Source organism: Octopus bimaculoides, chromosome 13 (assembly GCF_046866305.1).
Source record: "Octopus bimaculoides isolate indiv1 chromosome 13, ASM4686630v1, whole genome shotgun sequence".
Taxonomy (NCBI): Eukaryota; Metazoa; Mollusca; class Cephalopoda; order Octopoda; family Octopodidae; genus Octopus; species Octopus bimaculoides.
The window spans coordinates 25,918,005-25,942,232 of record NC_142940.1 but is presented as its reverse complement, the minus strand read 5'-3'; the positions used below and the strand labels follow the sequence as shown (position 1 = coordinate 25,942,232).

The 24,228-nt window shown below is 36.3% G+C and overlaps 1 protein-coding gene across 4 annotated transcripts in view; it reads left to right on the top strand.

Annotated features, from left to right (window-relative positions):
- LOC106871923 (uncharacterized) overlaps nt 1-24,228 on the top strand; it is a 423,018-nt gene that overhangs the window by 229,786 nt on the left and 169,004 nt on the right. For all 4 annotated transcript variants that reach the window (XM_089361578.1, XM_089361580.1, XM_089361579.1 and 1 more), the window contains 3 exons: nt 11,276-11,431; nt 19,154-19,276; nt 21,245-21,370. In XM_089361578.1, coding sequence (XP_089217704.1) covers nt 11,276-11,431; nt 19,154-19,276; nt 21,245-21,370 — 405 coding nt within the window. The remainder of the gene's footprint in view (nt 1-11,275; nt 11,432-19,153; nt 19,277-21,244; nt 21,371-24,228) is intronic.

Below are 24,228 nucleotides of genomic sequence, written 5' to 3'. Positions count from 1 at the left end.
CATGTGTTAATAAGTCTGCTGGTTTGTGTATGTGTATGTGTGTGAGAGAGAGAGAGAGGAGGGAGAGGGAGAATGTGTGGTGGACACGTGTATTTTTTTTTTTAAAGCAATGGTCTGTGATATAAAATATCAATTTATGTGAATAATTCAGATAAAAATTTTAAAAGCAAAATTTCAACTCTAATAGTAACTGTTGGATTTATTGAGAAGTGTTTTGTCCACAGCAGCTTCTTCTCCTCCTCCTCCTCCACCTGTGCCCATACACAGGCATGTGTGTGCATGATTATATGTCTGCTTGTGTTTTTGTGCAATCATCTATATCACTTTCACTGTGTATAGCTACCATTAGATCTATAAAACTAGGTACTTCTTCACTTCTCCTTTCTTTCTCTGATTCATTTATTTTCACTAACTTTCTCTCTCATTCCCTCCATCTCATTCATATATATTCTTGCTTATGTATACCAATTTATACTTACAATCCTTCACACAATGACATGTCTATTGTGCATACATACAGACAGACATACATGTATACTCAATGACACCCATATATTAACTTTCTCTCTCTGTCTCATACTCACACATATACTTCAATAATTCCTTGTATACTAACAATAAATCTCATTTAGTCTCACACACATGTACACACACACACACACACACACACACACACACACACACACTCACTCACTCACACACACATACACACACAAACACAGACACACACACACACACACACACACACACACACACACAGACTTTAAAATTACAACAATCTCCATTAGATAACTCCATACCAATTTCAGATCAATACCCACAAGCTGATATTATTGATAAAACTCGTCTCTAATATTGGAAGTAACAAAACCTAAAAATTTCCACCATTTCCAATCATTCTTTTATATATTTTCCATCAATTGTTCAGTTTGAAATCCAGCCTCATTCGGCATCTTTTCCTGACATTTCTTTACATCTTTTGTTTTGTCAGACTTTCACTCTACATTCTCTTGTTTGCTTCAATCAATCTTCACTTGTATTTTGCCACATCTCATACTTTTGTTGCTGTTATTTTGTCTGCTTATCGCTTGTCTACATCACACACCCTGATACACACATGATCACATCTTACAGGATTGTATTGTACTGTTCATTTAACTTCATCATAAACCTACTGTTATATAAGGTTACAGTTGTTCTTTTGGTTACTAGAAACAGGTAGGTTGTTGGGCACCACTGAAGACTTTCTCATCATCTAAAGAGTCAAGGGAAAATGCTTCACTAATGGCTTTGTGATACCTTTTCCTTGGCAACTTAACATAACACTCAGTTCTTGCAGAAAGTCTTCAAATCTTGCTGCTTACTGCAGTAACTTGTCTCTTGTAATGGTTTCTATCTATAGCTTTGTAGCCTGAGTCACTGAAAGTGATTTTGACAAAGGCCTCATAAGACAGAAACCACCAAGACTTTAGCTGTTCAATAACACTCTAATGACTCACATTTCTTGATTAATCATTGCCACTCACATACATACAGTGACACATAATTTATAATGGTTTTCAATTCCATCTGCTGATATGTCATGTCCCATAGATTACATAGGCAAGTTAGTGTTACCATACATAATGTAGTGAAGATGTGTGGTCAAGTGATTAGGTGTTTTGCTTATGATTTTAAAATTGTGAGTTTAATCCCTGGACTGGGCAGTACACTGTGTCCTTGAGCAAGGTACTTAAATCTCATCCACTCAGCCATAATGAGTGCCACCCAGGTGTTGGTGCAGTTCTCTCTCTCTCTCTCTCTCTCTCTCTCTCTCTCTCTCTCTCTCTCTCTCTCTCTCTCTCTCTCTCTCTCTCTCTCTCTCTCTCTCTCCCCAGCTGTCACATCCTTGATATGTTGTTGGATCAAGGGTGAGGTGGTTGAGAAAGTGTCTATGTCTGCTCTTGACTACGTTGGCACCTAACACAATTAGTAAAAAGTATGGGATACATTACTAAGCTATATTCACTTGTGAGTGATGGCTGACTGTAATAAGCATTAAATAGCTAATGAGAAATAATTATGTGTGTGTGTGTGTGTGATGGGGAGATAATACTAGTCAATGACTAATATGCTAATTGTTCCAGCTTCAAACAATGATGTCTATTGACATTCTCTACCAACAAAACGATTCTGTGTGCTTTCAAAGACAAGTAGAATGAAAAATCTCTTGTTGAAAAAATAGGTAAAGTTTAATATCTGGCTGCAAAATAATTCATCCATAATATGTATTCACCTAAGGCATGTTAGCAGTAGGGTAACAGAATGCAGTTATTATAAAAAAAATAAAGTGTTGTTTGCTCCATATTTCCAATGGACCAATCAGTAATTCTCTGCATGTCTTATAATAAGAGAGCCTCAATAGTGTTTGTTTTCTCACCAATGTTTATAGTCTTCATCAATGTTTACTGGTAAAGACAAAGACACACACACACACACAAGAATTCTTTAAAATAGTTTCTGTCTATCAAATTCTACTGTTAAGATCTTGGTTAAGCCAAAGTCATGACCTAAGTTCTAGGTATGACTTTAAATTGCATCAGGTAGTGGAGTCCTGGTTTAGAAGCTCCAGAGTTTTGAGGTGTATGGAACCACTTCTGAGCCCCTATTGTTCCCAGGTCTGCTCTTATTTGGAGTAGTAGTATTTATCAGGAGTCCCAGCTATGGGTTAAATAGGATGCCCCACAAGCAAAGGTATATTGAAACCATGAGGTGCAACATGGTGGATATGAACTATTTAGCTCATTAACTTATTAAGTCAATGGTGAATATCACTAGATGCTGAGCAGATGAACAGAAAATGGACTCTAAATGGTCAAGATCAATCAGTTCACTGCTACCACCTGTAGTTACAGCATTTCTGTTGCTAAGGGTGGGCACTGGACAGCACTTTCCCACTCAATGGTGCACACCTGGATTTACTGTGACACACTTATTTCAAAAATCCACTTTAGCATGATTACAAATTAATGCCCACCCAGAATATTCTGAGGCACCTCCAGGCACCAAAGTCTGGCAATGGACCTGAGTTATGGCATGCACAGATGAGATGTTTCAGCTATAGAAAGACCAATGTGACTAAAACCCATATCATATCACTTCATTGTGACATCTGGCATGCAAGGGTTGCATTGGTCTGGGAAAGTTGCCCAACCCCAATGAGATGATGATGATGATGATGATGATATGGCAGAAGATATCTGCACAAGATACAATGCAGTGGGATCAAATTCAAACTGTATGGTTGTGAAGTGTACATTTTAAACTTATAGTCAAGTCTGTACCATTTGGTTGGCATTTCTTTATTATAAGATAGGCTAATCTAATATTGATTTCAAATAAGACAAAGATATTTTTTTGAACACAGAATTGCCATTTGAACAGCAGAAATACTAGATAAATTACCCTAACAAGGCGTAAAAAATTGGTGTTACTTGTAAGGACTGTTTGTCAACAAATTTTTCTGCCTTGTAAGGGTAATTTACCAAGTATCTCTGCTGTTCTATCAGCAATTCTGCATTTGAAAACATATCTTCTTGTTTGTATCATACAATACACATTTCGATGCTTCTAATAAAAACAAATGTTAGTTTGTTTATATTTACACACACATTGATTACAAAGTTTGGCTCAAGGCCAACAATTTTGGGGGAGGGGCTAAGCTGATTACGTCAATGCTAATGTTCAACTGGTACTAATTTTATTGACCCTGAAAGGATGAAAGACAAAGTCAGCCATGATGGAATTTGAATGCAGAACGTGAAGACGGACAAAATGCTGCTAAGTATTTCACCCAGCATGCTAACAGTTCTGCCAGCTCACCACCTTAGATTAATCTAATATTTAGAACAAGTCCCTCTTTTAAAGAGAGCAGGGAGTTCATTGTGCCAGCTGTGGTTGTTATTTTGAGCAGATTATGCAATTTCAAAGAAATACATAAAAGAAGTTACCTCACTGGTAATAATAATGTTGGATTTAGATGTAATGATGGGGGTGATGGCATGCATTATGATGGCAGAGATGATTGCAAAAATGGTGATAATAACATTATGGCTAGTCTTGGTGTTACTTGTAAGGACTGTGAACATGTTGATGATGCTGATGGTAGTGATGGTAGTGGTGATGATGCTGGCGGAATTGATGGTGATATTTTGACTGATCAGTAGTCCAGACATGTCCATTTGTCATCATTGATTTATAATGCAATATTTTTGGCAATCAAATAAAATATTTATTTATATCTATCTGTATATATATATATATATATATATATATATATATACATATATATATATATATATAAACACATAAGCATACATAAGTACACACATACATACATAACCCATACCAGCAGAGAACATGGACATTAAATGATGATGGCGATAATGATAATGATGATATTTACAAAGAAAAGATTGACAATGATTGCACAGTCTCACTACCCAACAACTAGAGAAACTTCAAAGTCACTGTCAACATTTTCCTGGAAAAAATAAATGTGATACTCCACTTAAGCCATTGAGTGACTCTTCAATTAATGTTTGATTCTTTTTATGTCCATTCTAAGGGAAAAAGTTACCTTGTTTGGAGAGTGAGGGTTGGCAAGAAGAAGAACAACAACTGCTTGTAGAAAATCTGTCGCAATGATTCTTGTCTGACTCATGAATAAATAGAAAAGTGAATGTTAAAATGATTATACACATCTATGTATTTATATGAATACACATATGAAGGGGTGCCAAAATGTTCCCTGCTTTGGGTAAAAGAAAATACAGGAGGATCAGTTAACTATAAATTTATGCAAAATACACTCCTCACAGATTCACATACTTATTTCAGTGGTTCTTCAGTTTTTCAAAGCCCTGTCAAAGAACTCATCAGGTTAGGCTTCTAACCAGACCATTCATGATATCCTTAAAGCCAGCAACTTTTCAGCACCCCATCCTTGTGTGTGTGTATGTAAAATAAACACATGTACTATTTGAGTAAGTGTGTGTGTATGTTTATTATTATATTATATCAATTTATATTGCATTATATTCTATCATATTACATACACATATGTGCATGTGCATACATGTATTTGTATAAATTGTATGTGTTCTGTGTGTGTGTGTGTGTGTGTGTGTGTGTGCGTGTGTGTGCGTGTGCGTGTCTGTGTATAAATGTAAGCATGTAGCAATATTTGACACAAAAGGCTATTCAGTTTGAAAGACAAGAAAATATAATAAAAATCCATTTGGAGGTAAAAGCGCATACATCATTAAATTATTGAATTAAACATTGGAAATAAATTTGGAAATAAAATTATATAGGGGAGATAATTAGGTGAGAAAGGAAGGAAGATTGAACTAGAACCACATACATGTATATATACGTGCATACATATATATCTGTATGCTTATATATATATATATATATGTATGTATGTATGTATATATGTGTGTGTATGTATTATGCACATGTACATGCATGTATATATATGTATATATGTATACACATGCACATACACACATGCACATACACACATGCATATGTGTATATTTATATGTGCATGTGCGTTTATTTCCATATTATTTCTGTGTGTCGTCACATTGACACTCTTTCGGTGATGGTGATTTTGGCTGTTTGGTTGGTTTTGATGTGTGAAGTCCAGTGGAATACTCTGTTTAAGAAATAGGCAAAAGGTGGCCACAGTAATGGCACCAGGCCATGAAATGATATCTCACTGTGTGTCATCCAACCCATGCTGGCACATAGAAGAAGTAGACATAAAAGCAATGATGATGGTGATGATAATCATGATGATGATGGCAAGGGTGTATTAGATGACCACAGACGATTGTAATGTAAATAAAGATGAATCTTTTAATATAAGAAATCTTAACAGTTAATTGTGGTAGATAAGGAACAGCAGCAGTAAAATGTAAAACAAACAGAATTCCAAAAGTTAAATAAAAATTAGGATCACAGGTAAAATTGCTTCTTTGAAGGAAAAAAAAATGCTGGAGACAATATTTTTTATCTTTTATTTGTATCAGTTATTAGACAGTGGCCATACTGGGGCATCCGCTTGAGGATGAATTGAACCTAGTACTTATTCATTTTTTTTTAAGCCTGGTACATATTCTATCAGTCTTTTTTGCTAAACTGCTAAGTTACAGGGATATAAGCACACCAACAGCAGTTGTCAAGTGGCAGTAGTGGGGACAAACACAGACACAAAGACACACATACATACATGTATATATATATATCATCATCATCATTGTTTAATGTCCGCTTTCCATGCTAGCATGGGTTGGACGATTTGACTGAGGACTGGTGAACCAGATGGCTACACCAAGCTCCAATCTGATTTGGCAGAGTTTCTACAGCTGGATGCCCTTCCTAACGCCAACCACTCCGAGAGTGTAGTGGGTGCATTTACATGCCACCAGTACGAAGGCAAGTCGGGCAGTACTGGCAACGGCCACGCTCAAGATGGTGTATTTTGCGTGCCACCTGCACAGGAGCCAGTCCAGCGGCACTGGCAACGACCTCGCTTGAATGTCTTTTCACATGCCAGGAAGGCGATGTTGGTAATGATCGTGCTCAAATGGTGTTATTTACATGCCACTGGCATGGAAGCCAGACAACTGCTCTGGTAACGATCACGCTTGGACGGTGCTCTTAGCGCTCCACTAGTACAGGTGCCATCGTGATTTCGCTTTCACAATGAAAGATACAAATGGAAAACAAGATAAATAACACAAAGAACGATCCTTCATCAGTTTTTGGTTGTTTTTTACTCTCGTATTTTGACCATTTAGCAACAATATACGCTTTAGAGATAGGATGAGTAAGAAAAAACAGGAAGGAGGGAAAAGGAGGTAGAAGTATAAGAAAGAAAAGAACGAAAGAGTAATAGGATAGAATAATAGGAGAAGAAGAGATAAAAGAATAAGAGAGAGAAAGAGAGAAAAAACAAAAGAGTAAAAAGATAGTAGAATGCGCATCAGAATTATTAAGATAAAACTTACTTAGAAGAGGATGCGTGGCATTCAATCATATAATAATATAAATATATATATGCATATACTTTATTTAAAAACAGCAGAATTATAAGAAAAGCTGTTACTCAGAGTTTCACGTTCCAGTTTGTCAGAACATGAAACTCTGAGTAACAGCTTTTGTTATATTTCTGCTGCTTTTAAATAAAGCATATTACTCTATCTCTGGTATTTGAGTACTCTTTTTTCCACCTTGTTTCACATTTTTGTGCTTACTCTGGTATATATGCATATATATATACGTATATGTACATACTTACATCTATTTTGCGGAGGGTCAAAATTGGTAACACAAACAGGACAGTGAAAACTAATAGGAAGGGCTGCTAAGTCTAAATGAGATTGTGGTAGCGAATATGTAAATCAAGCTTGAACAGGAGACAAATTTTATTTCATTTGCTTTGCAGGGGCAACTGTTTTATCGAAAGCATATATTGTTGTTAAATGGTCGAAATACAAGAGTAGAAAAACAGCCAACAACTGACGAAGGGTTGTTCTTTGTGTTGTTTGTCTTGTTTTCCATTTGTGTCTTTTGTTGTTTGAAAAAATAGTTCATATTCCATGTATGCGTATTTCGTATTTTCTGTTGTACGCGTTTCGCGACGTTCTGTGGCCACATATGCATATATATATATATATACATATAAATGTAAGTATGTACAAATACGTATATATATATATATATATATATGCATATATATATTTTATATTATTGTATATATATATATTATCTATATTTTTATTATTATTATTATTATTATATATGATGGGCCTGTTTCTATCAAATCCATTCAGAAGATTTTGTTTGGTCCAAGGCTGTGGTAAAAGACACTTGACCAATGTGCTATGCAGTGTGTCTGAATCCTGAGCCATGTCATTGGGAAGCAAACTTCTTACCGCACAGCCACACCTGTGCCTATATGTTGAGAATCTGTTTGAATCATTGTGAGAAAGTTTATTTTTTCATTAGCATGTGTGTGTTGGAGTGATGGTGTCTTGGACATAAATTATGAAAATAATGAGAAAAAATGGAGTATGAATGGTTGAGAGACGCCGACACATGGATTCAGCCAGGTAGTGTGATTTTTCTTATAGATAGACAAAACTTCCTATCAATTATACCTATTCAATTGAAGGAAGTGGCTCTAGGATCTGATCTGAATATTTCTGTGCAAACAAGTTAATATAAGATGTGAGTTATGAACAACGACTAATGAAATGTCAAAGAGAAAAATAATCATTCAGTGAGAAACTGAGAACAAGATCATGCTTTTGAGTCACTCCTGACAGCAAAACTTTTAGTCAAATTGATGACGTCATAACAACCAAGTGAGCAGGACAGCATAAAGCATCTGTCCAGCAATGTTAATAAAGATACCATGTCACTGCATATGCACAGATACATACATAAACACACACACACACAGGCACAGGAGTGGCTGTGTGGTAAGTAGGTTCCGGGTTCATTTCAACTGCGTGGCACCTTGGGCAAGTGTCTTCTACTATAGCCTCAGGCCAACCAAAGCCTTGTAAGTGGATTTGGTTGATGGAAACTGAAAGAATCCCATCGTATATATGTATATATATATATGTATGTGTGTGTATATGTTTCTGTGTCTATGTTTGTCCCCCCAACATTGCTTGACAACCGGTGGTAGTGTGTTTACTTCCCCATAACTTAGCAGTTCGGCAAAAGAGGCCAATAGAATAAGTACTAGGTTTACAAAGAATACATACATACATATGTATGTATGTATGTATGTATGTATGTATGTATGTATCACATCCTTCTTGTCATCCTTGCAGTAAGGATGGAGAAAGTGAAATGGAAAAGTAAAGTCTCCTGGGCCCAGTAGACACTCAAAAGAGCAAAGCCAAAGCCACAACTGAGTGGCCTGCTAATGAGGAGATACTGTAGGCAGACCCCTCCAATGTAGACAGCCAAAGAGATGAGAGGATGAGATGGTTGCAAAAGGAAGAAAACAAAAGCCTCCAGAAATAATGAAAAGAGAAAAACAAAAGGAAGAAAAATCAAAATACTTTGGAGCAAAACAGAAAGCCTCCCCTTACTTAGCAGTCTATTAGCTCTTTTGTCTTAATGATGGTCACCACACTGTAATTTCTTTGTTTAATGGTAATTTTTCACAGGAATTTTTAATGGCTGGATAACTGAAAAGATGTTGGTGTGGGCTCCCACCCCGGCATCCGAAACTCGGAGTTTTATCATGGCTACTGAATAAGTGTCACATATTTTTACAGATAAATTCCTCTATTTACATAATATCAAGGTCTCTTTCTTTCTTTTGCTGTCCTATATATATATATATATATATCACTTTGGCATTGCCATACTTATAACCTGGTGTAGAACTCAACATACACATGCCATTAATGAAGAGTTATTCGAGTACAGAGTGAAAAAGAAATCACAAAGGAATAAACAATTGCCTTATGAACTTCATTAACTTACAGGAACTTTGTGTTTGAACCTCTGATGAAACTATAAGTTATTCCTCAGGCATTCAACTATGATTCCATCCCATCTTATTGTGGACACAGCAGTAAGTTAACGAAGTCCATAAGATAATCATTCATTCATTTGTCATCTCTTTTCTTATATATATTTTATCTATCTATCTATCTTTCTATCAATCAATCTGTCTATCTTTCTATCTATCTATCTATCTATCTATCTACCTGTCTGTCTGTCTGTCTGTATATATATATATATAGACAGACAGACAGCTAGATAGATAGATAAATAGATAGGTAGGTAGTTAGATAGATAGATAGATAGATAGATAGATAGATAGATAGATAGATAGATAGATAGATAGATAGCTTATAATGTGTGGTAAAAGACCCTGTGAGACCTCTGGCTGCAGGCTGCTGTCCACTCTCCAAGAATCTACAATATATATATTATATATTATATATATATTGTTGTTGTTTTACTTCTCAGAATGTTCAGACTTGTTTGTTCTGGTAGATTCTTGGAGAGTGGACAGCAGCCTACAGCCAGATGTCTCACAGGGTCTCTTACCACACATTATAAGCTATCTATCTATCTATCTATCTATCTATCTATCTATCTATCTATCTATCTATCTATCTATCTAACTACCTACCTACCTATCTATTTATCTATCTATCTATCTAGCTGTCTGTCTATATATATGTGTGCATGTATGTATATATATATATATATATATTATTTTACTTCTCAGAATCTTCAGTCTTGTTTGTTCTGGTAGATTCTTGGAGAATGGACAGCATCCTGCAGCCAGAGATCTCACAGGGTCTCTTACCACACTATAAGCACTAAACAGCAACAACAACTGACCACAATAGCCATAGCTGCTTATAGTGTTGCTTGCAAGGTTGTATCATCAAAATGCTCCCAGACTAGTTATGTTTAATAAAAAATAACATATTTATCTATAGTAGAAAGGAAAAGGATATATATATATACATATATATATGTATATATGTATATAAGGCCTTTTGCCTATAGTAGAAAGGAAAAGGGTATATATATATATATATATATATATATATATATATATATATATATATATATATATAAAATATTTTATAATTATATGCATAATTATAACAAGAGATTGGCTTTATGCCTCACCATGCACTGCAAGAAATAGAAGCTAAAAATAATTTTACTTACTATTTTTCAGCAGCATAGTATTCCGTATAACTTCACAGGTATTTCAAAATATGCACGTGATCAGTGACATCACATGTCCAATACCAATCCACACTCATAAAATTATACTGCTGAGTATAATTCATATCTTTCTTTTATACCCATGTGGAGTGTTAACACACTACCGCAGTAAATGCAGTTTTGATCATGGATTGAATTTGTATATATATATATATATATATATATATATATATATAAAAATACAAAATGGGACAAGAACGCAAAACATCCAAATAGACAATATAAAATGTTTAAATACACACACACACACACACACACACACACACACACACACACATATATAAAGTCAAAGCCCATTCTAATAAAGGTGTCGTTGTTCACATTGTCTGTCTTTCTCCCTCTTTTTTCTTTCTGTTCCTTCTCTACTAACATTTATATCTCAGAAAATATTAGACATGAGATGGTTGATATTTACTGATTCCTTTTTACAATAATTCTTCAGGTTGCCTGCAGAACACATACCGTTCAAAGACTGATGTTATCTGTGTTCACTGTCCCAACTCCTCTCACACTGATGGTCCATTGAAAACCTCAATTAATGATTGCTTCTGTAATGAAGGTTACCGAGGCAGTCCACCTGACAACATTCCATGTGAAGGTAAGTACATTTTAGAATTTGTTTTGATTTAAGCTCTTTTCCTTTTACTTCTTTCTTGTTTTTCTTTTAGATAAATCTGTGAGTATGATATTATTTTTGATGACTGACCACTACTGTGCCAGGAAGGAAGCCTCCAAGTGGTCACACAACCTGCTAAGTCTTAGCAAAATTACAAAAGACCTTCATAAAGTATGGACACATTAGGATATGTAGAACTAGATAGAATCTGACTAAGATAGAAATAAATAGGTTGTTGACAGAAACGAAAATGTCCAAATGTCACAGAAAATGCCACAGATAATGTCCAAAGAAAAGATAGGGTATTCACAAACCTTTGATTCCAACTCAGTTCATTAAAGGCTGAATTAGCTCTAAACAGCAACAACAACTGACCAAAATAGCCATAGCTGTTTATAGTGTTGCTTGCAACGTGGTATCAAAATGTTCCAAGACTAGTTGTGCTTAATAAAAAATAACATATTTATCTAAGTTTTAACATCATTTCCTTCAAAATAGTCACCTTACAAAGCAATACCACCGGTCCCAGCATTCCTGCCACTTTTGGCTTGGAAGTCGTTTTCTGTGAGTGAGTCGAGGACATTCTGTGATTCACTCTGTATTTTGACAACGGTATAAAAAAGAAGTGACTTTTGAGTTGCATTTTTATCTTGGGGAAGGGATGAAAGTCTACAGGTGCTAAATCTGGTGAATACGGAAGGTGCAGAGGTGTTACCATATTGTTTTTGGCAAGAAACTCACAAGTGAGGAGTGCTCAATGACAAGGTGCATTGTTGTCATGATGAATCGAATTCCTTGTGCCCCACAGATTCAGTTGCTTTTGCCAAATGTCCTCCCTCAAGTGCTTCAAAATATCATTGATGATGATCTTTATGCATAAGATGATGAATTTTCTCCACATTTCCGGGGGTGATGTTCATAGCAGGTCTTCCACATCGCTCATTGTTTTCCAGGGATATTCTTCCACTTTTGAAGTGCTTGTGCTACCTGAAACATTGTATACAACCCATTGCCTTGTCACTGTAAGCTTGCCAAAACATGCATAATGTCTCTGTAGCAGACTTCCCAAGTTTAACGCAAAATTTCAAGATGACTCTTTGTTGCAACTTTCAGTCTATGACAGAAATTACAAACTACAGCATATGCATCACAAAAACACAAATTTCACAACTTGCAAAGTAAACACTGCAATGTCACTTGGCACACTGTCTCATGAAGGTCACTGCTAGCTCTCACTGTGCACACAACCATGTGCTGCCATCTGTTGGTGTGCTACAGAACGAGTCCCAGAACTTTTTGATACCACCTCGTATAGTGCTGTATCAGAGTGTGTTGGGCATAAGGTGACGAACTGGCAGAAACGTTAGCATGCCAGTCAAAATGCTTAGCGGTATTTTGTCTGTCTTTATGTTTTGAGTTCAAACTCCGCCGAGGTCGACTTTGCCTTTCATCCTTTCGGGGTCGATAAACTAAGCACCAGTTGCATACTGGGGTCAATCTAATCGACTGGGCCCCTCCCACAAAATTTCAGACCTTGTGTCTAGAGTAGAAAAGAGTGTGTTGGGCATACTTGCCATCCAATCTGTTCATACCTGATCAGGGAGGCGATGAGGGAAGAGTGATGATGGGACTGGAAGCAGGGGGATGTGATGTCACATCAAGAAGCTGGGTCTTTGAACAACCTCTTTCTTCGTTGGGACATCAAACACAACAGATGTGGATTGTTTTAGGGAGTAAACTTTTCTGGGCAGAAGCTTGGGTAGAGTGCACATGTGAGGGTGCAACTGTTGGGTTTTGCTGGTTCCTGTGACCCAGACCGACAGTCTGGATATGCTATTGCTGAATGCATCTTGAGGTGAAAGCAGCACTATTTGTGCCTCTAGCAAACATTTACAAAAAGTCTCCTTCAAATCTCTAAGGCAATATGTCACATGACCCAATGAAGGGACGGTATACTTAAATAGTAGAAGGGTACATGAGGTAGGGGTGGGGAGGAAGTTGGTTGGAGAGGGTTACAAAGATAATTTGATTAGATATTTGAAATATAATTTGTGAAGGAAAACTGATGGGGTTGGGGAGCAAGAAGAGGGAGGGGAATTCAAGCCAAATCACATTTGAAATAAAGTATTTTGATCAGACCTCCAGATATGGCTGTTTTAAGAAGTGGTATCAGAGTAGTGGTACTGGTCATAGTGGTGATGATGAGGGTAGGGTGGCAGTGCAGGGAGGAGAAGGGGGGTGGAAGCTGTGGGGTTGGTTAAAGTGTTGAGGGTGTGGTGGTAATAGGAGTAGTAATGGAGTAATAGTAGGGGTGGTGGTAGTAAATGTGGTATTGATAGTAGTAGTGGTGGTGGTGGTGGTGGTGGTGGTGTGGCAGAAGTAGTAGTCGTAGTGGTGGCAGTAGCAGTGGTGACAATGGTTCTAATTTTTGTTCAGATTTTGCTCAACATCAAAAGTAATTTATTTCATTAAAAATACAAGAAAACGTTTTTCTTTCAATAGGAAACCAAAAAATATATATAAATTTTCATTAAAATTAAAGATGCAGTGAGTAAGAAAGATAAAAATATGATAAAGTTTTTTGGAAAGAGATGAAAAATGTTTATGTATTTCACCAGTATCAACCATAGTAGCATGATGATGATGATGATATAGATGGTGATAATAATGATGGTGATGATGATGATGGTGATAATGTTAGTGATGATGAAAACAATGAAGGTGGTGATGATGGTGATGAAGAAGATGGGGATGAGGTTGATGATAGTGATGAAGAAGAGAATGATGACGATGCTAATGTTAATGCTGCCAACAATGATGATGATGGTGATAACAATGACAACAACAACAATGCCAATGATGATGACAGTGATCATAATGAAGATGACAACAACATCAGTGATAACGATAAAAAAGGTGGTGGTGGTGGTAGTGGTGATGTTGTTATTGTTGGTAGCTGGGATGATAAGAAGGATGAAAGTAATAATCATGAAGATGATAAATCGAATGATCACAATATCAGCAATAACAACAACAATGAAAAGGATGATGATGGAAGTGTTAATAATGAAGATGATTTTCATCATCATCAGCATCAGCTTCTGAAATAGCAGAAATTTCAAGAGTAGTGATGATGATGATGATGATGATGATGATGATGATGATGATGATGATGATGATGATGATGGTGACAAAGATGATGATTATGATGACGGAATATTTGCACCAGTAGTGACAATGATGACAATGAGAGTGATGGTAATTGTAATGTTGATGAAAACCCTGATTATGATGTGAATGACATTGATAACAATTCGATGATGATGATGATGATGATGATGATGATGTTGTGTTAGGTATTTAAAAACAAATTTCAACCCCACCTCTCATAAAATAAAAAAAACGAAAAAAAACTGCAAATCCATAATTTTCAATTCCTTTAATAAGTTAATTGCTATAATTAATCAGACAATTATTACTCAATGACAACTTCCCATTTAATTTATCATTTTTATAAGAAAACATGACAGTTTAACAACAACTACCACTACTACTACTACTATTTCAGTTGTTGCTGTAACTACTAGAAAACATAAGTTTGACCACCATCTCCACTGCTGCTGCTGCTGCTGCAACTACTACTACTACTACTACTACTACTACTACTACTACTACTACTACTACTACTACTACTAATACTACTTCTACTACTACTACTACCACCACCACCAACTTCATCACAGCAATTGCACTAAAACCCCTTTTTACCCATCACCCTTAGTTGTCTATGCTGTTGATAAAAGAGTAGGAATGTTTTACATTCCTTTTCTTAGTTGATGTTGTTGTGCTTAAAATCTTTGTTGACAACTACAGGTAGACATTCACTAATGAATGAAGCTATAGGCTGGGTTTATATTGATGTGAATTGCGGTGGTGTGGTGAGTAATTAAGGTTGCTCATCAGTTCCTGTCATTATACTGAATTTCTGCTAATTGAAAAGAAAATCTATATCATGGTGATAACTGACAAAACATGAAAGGACAAACACTTAAATTCAAAACTCCCAATGTCCTGATACAAGATGTCCACAGGATCTCAGTTCGGGTTTGAGTTTTAATAATCAGTCACCATTGTAACTGTGGTCATCAACTTTTCTCTAATTTGGGACATCTTCTTCTAGAATTCAGGACTTAAAAATGTGCAAATCATAGTTTTAAAGACAGCATTTTATTGTGAGTAAGTTCTATGGACACAGGAATGGAGATGGAGCTAGGGTTTTTGCATCACAATCATATGTTTTTGGGTTCAATCCGACTGCATTGCACCTCATGCAAAGTGCTCCTAACCATAATCTCAGATCGAGTAATAACACAGGAACTGTGCAGAAGCTTGTCTTATATATATATATATATATATATATATATATACAAGGTGCTTAGGCTAAATTTGACAGTTTGCATAAAAAGAAAAGGAAACAAAATCCCATCTGAAACCTGGAGCATGCATTGCTCACTGTGTCACTACAGAGGTCTTCAAAACCCTCCTTGATCTTGGCCACCAACTCAGCTTTGGTGTAGTAGTTGGTGTCTTTCTCAACCATGTCCTACACATGGGATTACAATTGGGGGAATTAGGAGGCCAGAAATTGGGGTTGCTGAAAATGTAGAAATTCTCCAACAACCACTTGTGGCACTTTCTGGAGTTACAAGACATGGAATCAAATCCTGTACCCAATATATGGCCCTCCAGCTGCAACCTTCTCTGGTCAGGGATTGACCACAGGATCCAGGAGCTTCACATAGCTGTCTGAATTGAGTCTAAGTCCCTGTTTAAAGATTTGGAGATGGATCCCACTGTCTGGATGTAGTCAAAACGTCAGCTGTGTCCCTTCCTACAGGCCACAACCTTGTAGTCTCTGCTGTGGCTGTCTATATCAAGCTTATAGCCTTGAGCAGTAGTCATGATGCTGGCGTTTTGATACCTGTAATGAATCATCATGATACAGGTAGCTCTTTTCCAATTTTAAGATGACTTCTAGTCCTCCATATCAGCTAAATTTTTCTCAACCACTTCAATCTTTATGCTATCCAATGCCATTGACTGTTCACCAAACTTCAAGTTTTTCCTGAAGAACAGAGACATAAAATATGTGAAATTTAGCCCAAACAGCCTATATTTAGATATATGTATATATTTATGTGTGCTTGTGTATGGATGTATAGGTTCAACATCTGTTTATCTGCCTGTGTCTTCCTTAAACTTTGCAAAATGTACTAGCTATTAAAACACACAAATGAAAGAACAAATGTATATATGTATACATACATATATATGTATGTATGTATGTATGTTATCAATCAGTTTCTTTAGCACCCTTTCATATCTACTATCAATCTCAATAACCTCACATATTTTCTGAGGTTGCCATCCTTTTACTCACTGTAACCACCCCTATGTACCTCTGATCTCCACCTCTGTTACTGTAGCTCTCTCCCTCTTTCTCTCTCCCTCACACTTGCTCACACACACTTCTACTTTATACATTGTCTCTCTATATTTCTTTTATCTATCTACAAGTTTATTATGCAGCTACTCCTCATTCATTCTCTACAGTCACTTATCACCTTCTCCTTCCATATCCACTCCTATTTCTTTCACCTTCTTCCCCCATACTGATATTTCCCATCAATCACCCCTCCACCCTTGTTCATCATTCACCACATTCATATCTACTTCCACCACTAAATGCATATCACTCTCTTCTCACACCCTTATAAACCTACCCTCCCATCCTTCCCTATTCTCTTCCAGTACCATCAGTTTGCTCTGATACCTTGTCACTTCCATTTTTATCTTTCCAGTTACTCCCACTCACCCTTGAATAATGTGAAGTAACCATGTATGTCTTCTACAGCAAGACACCTATACCTGTTCCTCTATCATACTTTAGTTTCTCAACATCTGGCATAACCCCTCCCCCCTCTCTGCTACAACCCCACTCATTTCAAGTGACTTTTTCTTTGTCTTGCAAGTTACTTGGCAACCTCACTATTATTAGTGTCATTTAATTGTGTTAAATAGTTGGCATTAGGAAGGGCAGCCAGCTGTTGCAATTATGACAACACAGACATTAGAGCTTAATGCAGTCTTCCTGTCAAACCACCCAACACATACTAGCATGGAAGATGGATATTACATTATGATGAAGATGATGACATTATATGCACATGCATCATATAAACACATATCTGTATGTGTGTGGTTGTATGGGTGTGTATACATTTTGTTAATGTATAGTGATGAAAAATGGAAAAACTAGTGACAGGCCCTTGTCATTTTCCCCATCAGAAATGCAGTGAACCTGTAAATGACCCAACAGAAACCTGTAACAAATGCTGTTGTTGTTCAAAGATTGTGATGCAGAAATAAATTAGCTACTATACTGAGAAGGTCAGACAACTACAGTGACATTGTGACCTTTCGCCAGAGCTGATTGGTCTCATACCACTACTCAGGTATTCCTGACTTACCTGTTTCTCCTGCTCTCATCTCACCTTGAAACACCTCATTATCTCTTTTACCCAATTTTTCCTCCCTAGAATGTCAACCATATGGAATTTTATACCTGCAAATGTTTTTCTGACAGCCATCAACTAGTTACTATTCTTGGAAAACATTGACAATCTTGAAGAACCGAATCTTTTGTAAGCAATGGAAATATAACAATGTAAAACCTCTCTTTATGCCTGCCGTATGATGCAGTCTATAGGTTGTGACTATATTAGATAGACTGTAATGTTATAAAGTGAGTAATTGAGACTGTGGCTTGGGTGTATGCTCCTACTGTAGTGGTGTGTATTGTAGTCAGTAGAAAAGAATAAACAAAATTCAGTTGTTGAGTCCTGTTAGAATGGTATAGCTGTACAATACATAACAAATCTGTCTGGAGGTTATCTCGTAACAGACAAGTGCTTACTCAGCAACACACTACAACCATTGATTCACAAGTATGCAACATCTTTATCCATTCCGATGTCACAACAATAATGGCTCCAGTTCCATTAACCCTTCAGCATTCAGATTACTCTGTAAAATGTACGAGGTGATACTGAAAAGTTCCTGGCTTTGGGTAAAAGAAAATACAGGACAATCAGTTAATTATGATTTTATTCAGCATATCCTCCTCTCAGATTCAAACAATTATTGCAGCAGTCCGTCAGCTTCTCCAAGCCCTGTAAAAGAACTCAGAAGGTTGGGTCTCCAACCAAGCCTTTCACCATACCTTTAAAGCCAAGAAATTTTCAGCACTCCTTCATAATGCTTATTTATTCACATTGTTTTGAATTAATCCTGCTTTGAGATTTCATTGATGTGATTGTTTATTTTTCGAATAACTTTGTAGGGCAGGTGTGAGAGGTTGGATCTGGTCAATTTGAACATAAAACATTTAGAATATGGCCAGTTTAAATGCTAAACTAGCAAACTATGAACTGGCCTCACCTACACACATACACACATGATGCAATTATCCCTTTCTTTCTTCAGATTACTTAAATATCACACTTGCCACATTCTGTACTAAATTGTCCAATACTTGCCCCTCAGAATAATATCTTTCAGAAATTCTTCAGGAATGGGTCTGTTAGTAACTTTGTTGGAAATATTGAAGTGTTTACCATTTATCATTTGTCATTTTCTCCACAGACATTGATGAATGTGAGAACAATTATTTTGCCTGTGAACACAAATGTCACAATACTCCTGGCTCTGTTCACTGTTCCTGTCCCAAAGGATACCAACTAACAGAAAATAAGAAGAACTGCACTGGTAATAAGCACTTTACTATTCGTTGTTGTTGTTGTTCTTCTTGTTCTTCTTCTTCTTCTTCTTCTTCTTCTTCTTCTTCTTCTTCTTCTTCTTCTTCTTCTTCTTCTTCTTCTTCTTCTTCTTCTTCTTTTTCTTTTTTTTTTCTTGTAAAAATCTCACAGGATCACAGAACCATGTGATATATAAGGAATAATCAGTCTTGGAAACAAATAAAAGATGACTACTTTGTATGTAAATTTGACAATAAAAAATATTTTGCAATGATGCCATCAATAAAATTGCGTCTAAGAGCTTTTCATAAAGAAGATGGATGACAATTGTAGAGCTTTCAAGAATTTATCTAATGTCAATAGATTACAGCATAAAAGGACAAAGACAATGAAGGGGAGTCTGTAGGATTGCTTGACCTTCTATAAATAACAGCCTTTGGTGAAAGTCACCACTGTTATTCCATTGTTTTGGGGTTTTCTAGTGAAACACATTTATGCCATATTGATGCAGTCAGCTGAATGATTAGGTGTGTCCCATAGGTATTTTGCTCTTTGATCATTTTTGTCTTATTCCAACCATGACCACCCTACCTGGTTTTGCTATCTTATATTTAAGACTAATTTATCCTCTATATTCTTCTATTGTGATGATAAAATGGTAGAATTTAAAGTAAATTTGCCTGCTATCTGTAGCAGGTCAATTAACCAAACTAAATTTCCCTCATCATTTCAATCCTATCATGGTGTTATTCATTGGTAGTGAATAAATTTAAAAGCTTCATGATATTTAACTGCTTAATAAAAAATTAGAATTTCTTTTTTTTGTTTGCGGTAGGGGCAGTATTACTGCAAATTCTCACATTCTGTAAAGTGGTTGGCATTAGGGAGAGCATCCACCATAGAGACCATGCCGAAACAGATTGGAGCCTGGAGAGCTCCTGGTTGGCCATCTCCTGTCAAACTGTTCAACCCATTCCAGCATGTTAAATGGATGTTAAACAATGATGATGATGATGATGAAGTTATGTCACCATTCTACAAGGCTCTCACAAGTCTTACAATAGAGTAATACTCCCGTATCAAGAACAGTGTTGCTGAGAAAGGCCACTTGATTAATTGGCAGACATGTTGTCTACTCTGCCTTTTTTCTTTCTATAATAATCTCTTTTTCTTGGAGCCAGCTGATTTTGTACTTCCACCACTCAGGCATTCCCAAACCACTTATCTCTCCACCTCACATCAACCCTGCTGCATCCCCTCCCCTCCTCTGCATTAACTGCTATTCTCAGTATAAAATTTTGTGAGAATTGTTGCTGGTATGTGGTATGACATATATAATCTAGCTGCTATATTGTGCCAGTCAAATACATGTAGAGGTTTCTTCTCACTCTACCACTCAGGCATTCCTGACTCAGCTCTATCTCCTATTCTCCTCACCAATATTGAGTTCATCCCACCTTGAGTCAGCTCCTTAACTCCTTTCCAAGTTCTTTTTCCTTAAAATGTCAGCTATCTGGTATTCTCTGCCAAGTCATGTTTTTCTGGCAACCTTCAACTTTTAATCATTTTTGGGAAAAAATTAACAGTGTTGAAGGGTCAATGAAGGATATGATCACAGCCTTCTTGTGTTGCAATACTGTGTAAAGTGTTTTACATATGTCTGATGGCATTGATTACTGTTGTTGTTAATATTGAATTATTTTGTAAGGCTGTGAGCTGGCAGAATCATAAGCATGCTGGGCAAAATGATTAGTGACATCTTGTCCGTTTTTACATTTTGAGTTTAAATTCCACTGAAGTCAGCTTTGATTGTTATCCTTTTAAGGTCAATAAAATACCAGTTGAGTACTGGGGTCAATGAAATCAACTTAGCCCCATTCTTAAAGTTGCTGGCCTTGTGCCAGAATTTGAAACCAGTATTAAATTATTTTGTACCTATGCTAGAAATAATTATTTTCATGTAATTTTTCATGTTTAGACGTCAATGAATGCCTTAGCAGTAATGGTAACTGTGCCCAAATCTGCATCAACACTATCGGCTCTCATCATTGTGAGTGTGAACCAGAGAAATATGTCTTGGCAGCAAATGGATATTCCTGTTCTGGTAAGTTAATATTACTAAAGTCATCCTATTTAGATGTTGAAAATAAATCAAACTGGGAACTTCACTTCTAAAAGACCCGTATTACTATTGTATTCTCTCATGTAAAATCTTTAGAAAATTAGATTCTGCTATCATTTTGTGTATATAAAATATGCTGTTGAAATATTTACCAAAATTAAATGTCATTTCAAGAATTACACTGGGTTGATATTTAGTTAAGAAAACAGAGAATTGTAGAAGGAATCTAGAAAGGAAGCTTTGCTCTTTATTACTTTTTGAACAGTATGGTACCTATTCTGCAAGAAGTAATGATTATTTTGTCTTAACTATCATTGCTGCAAAAGATGATTGAATGGTTAACTAGTAAAAAGAGGCAAACACTAATGTTTGGTAAAAACAATTATCCTGTTAGATAATACCAGCAGTGTAGGTTGGTGGAATAAACTAAAGATGTGTTGACTGACAAGTGCATATTAGAGGTCCTTATGACGTTGTGATACAAAATAGCATGCTTCATTTGTCTATCACAATGAAATTTTATCAAAATAGGAAGTAGTTACTCAGAAGATATTTGGTTGTAGCATCTAAGACTGATGTTAATGACCATAGGACTTTAGAGAGCTGTTGATCCATTGAGTCAAATTCATCAATTATATTTAAAAATAACTACAAATGAATTATTGCTATTTTAAATTTTATTGTGTTGTTATTGGCACATATATCATTCTGAATAATGGTTTCAGTGAAGAGCATTAATAGACATTTAGACATGATGATGAGTTGTTGTGTTGTGTGGTAAAAGAAAATCTATTGCATGGACACAACTGATAAAGCATGAAGGAATGACCCAAAGTTCAAGAATACTGACCTGTAAAGGCTTCAGAACTACTGATCTCACAAACAGTGAAGAAAAAGTGAATTAGGAAAAAAGAAAAAAGAAAACAGAAAATGTAACAGCTTTAATCGTTATAATTCTTTTGTTTGTTAGTATTACATGTTGCTTGACTTTGTATGACAGTGAATAAAATAAGAGTACAAAGGAAGATGTAAGAATTATCAAAATTTTAAGTATGATTTAATTTGTCCTCTGTCCCAATTGGGTAAAATTTCACAGTTCCAAACGTCAGCTTGAGGAGGGAAATGGGTGAAATTTAAGTTAGTTGGATATGTTATGTTACTTTAGGAAAAACAATGAGTGAGAAGGCAGCTGGTCATGGCATTGGTCAATGTACAGGGTGCGGTGAATAAATTATCGTCTAAATTATGCAAAAATGAAAATAACACTGACATCTAATTTTAGCAGATATATTTACCAAAATTACATAAAAAATATTTTGAAATACTAAGGAGTGAATTTATTCAATAAAATTGCCATTGGTTTCAACCACGGCCTCTAGACAACTTCGGAACCTCCTGCAACTCTTCTGGGTGGCCTCCTTGTTTAATTTGGTGAATGCTGTCATAATCCTTGCCTTCAGTTCATCTTTAGTGCTACAAGGAGTTTTGTTGGTCTCTTGCTCAACTGTGCCCCACATATAATAATCAAGGGGGTTACAGTCTGGGGAATTAGGTGGTCAGATGTTAGGAGTGATGTGGTCGTAGAAATTGTCTGACAGCCATGACTGGGTTCTCCTGCTTGTGTGGCATGGTGCAGAGTCCTGTTGCCAGACATAATGTCTTCCAGCAATCATCCTCTTGACCCAGGGCAGCACTACCTCCTCCAGGCACTTGATGTTGACTTCTGTGTTCAGTCTGAATCTGTGTGGGAAGATGAATGGAGGCATAATGTTGCCATCACTAGTGATCACTCCAAACATCTTGATGTTGATTGAATGTTTGATTTTATCACTCTCAGCACAATTTTTATCACTTCCAGTATGAATGCCAGGCAGTATAGCATGTTGTTTCCAAATTTCTGGCAGAGTGAATTGTGTCATGGTGCTGTTTTTCTCACAGATGGTGCCCAACTGACCCTACTATACTGTGTAGTTGACAAAATCAAAGCAAACAATGTGCATGTGGGAAATTAAAAGTATAAAGTGGTGACAATTTACCCATTGCTCCCTGCATATGGAAAAGACAATTACATTGGTATGCACTTGGAAATACACGATACCAGCTGAATAACATCAGTGGCTTGTGTGCTGAAATGTAACTGTGAAAGAACAATGAAGACTTGAAAGGAAATGGTTAAACACAGACTTGAGAATATTGTAAAAGTGTTTGATGAGAGGGAAAAAAAGAAGCATCGAAAGATATGAAGAAATGATTCAGTGAACCATGAAACATGTATGAGCATACATGTAACCGGAGAGAACTGGAAGCAGTGAAACTCTTCCTGTGTGTAGGTGTGAAGAGACATACAATACCCTTTGGCTTGTCGCATCTACTAATTAAGGTTTGATCACCAAAATATATTTTCCCCCAGGCACCAAGTATCTTTTCTGTGCAACTGACCAAAAGAGTAATATAAATGAACTGGATTATGATCATGATGATTAAAAAGTGACCATTTGGTTCCAAAATCTTATCCATAAAAGCAAATGCATAAAAAAATCAATAAGTAATTCTGTAATTCTATAAGTGGTGTGTAGTATAGGTTGAGCAAGTTTGTTTGTAACCATATATAATATGCATGTGTGTGTGTATGTGTGTGCGTGTGTGCATGTGTGTGTGTGCATGTGTGTGTGTGTGTGTGTGTGTGTGTGTGTGTGTGTGTGTGTGTGCCTCTGTGTGTGTGTAGAGTGAGAGAGACAGACAAACAGACACACTGTATAGAAACCAATCTGGTGGATTGTACATGTAATTCAAAAGATAAAGCCTTGTCATACACTGTGTCACATTGATTCTACCTGAGA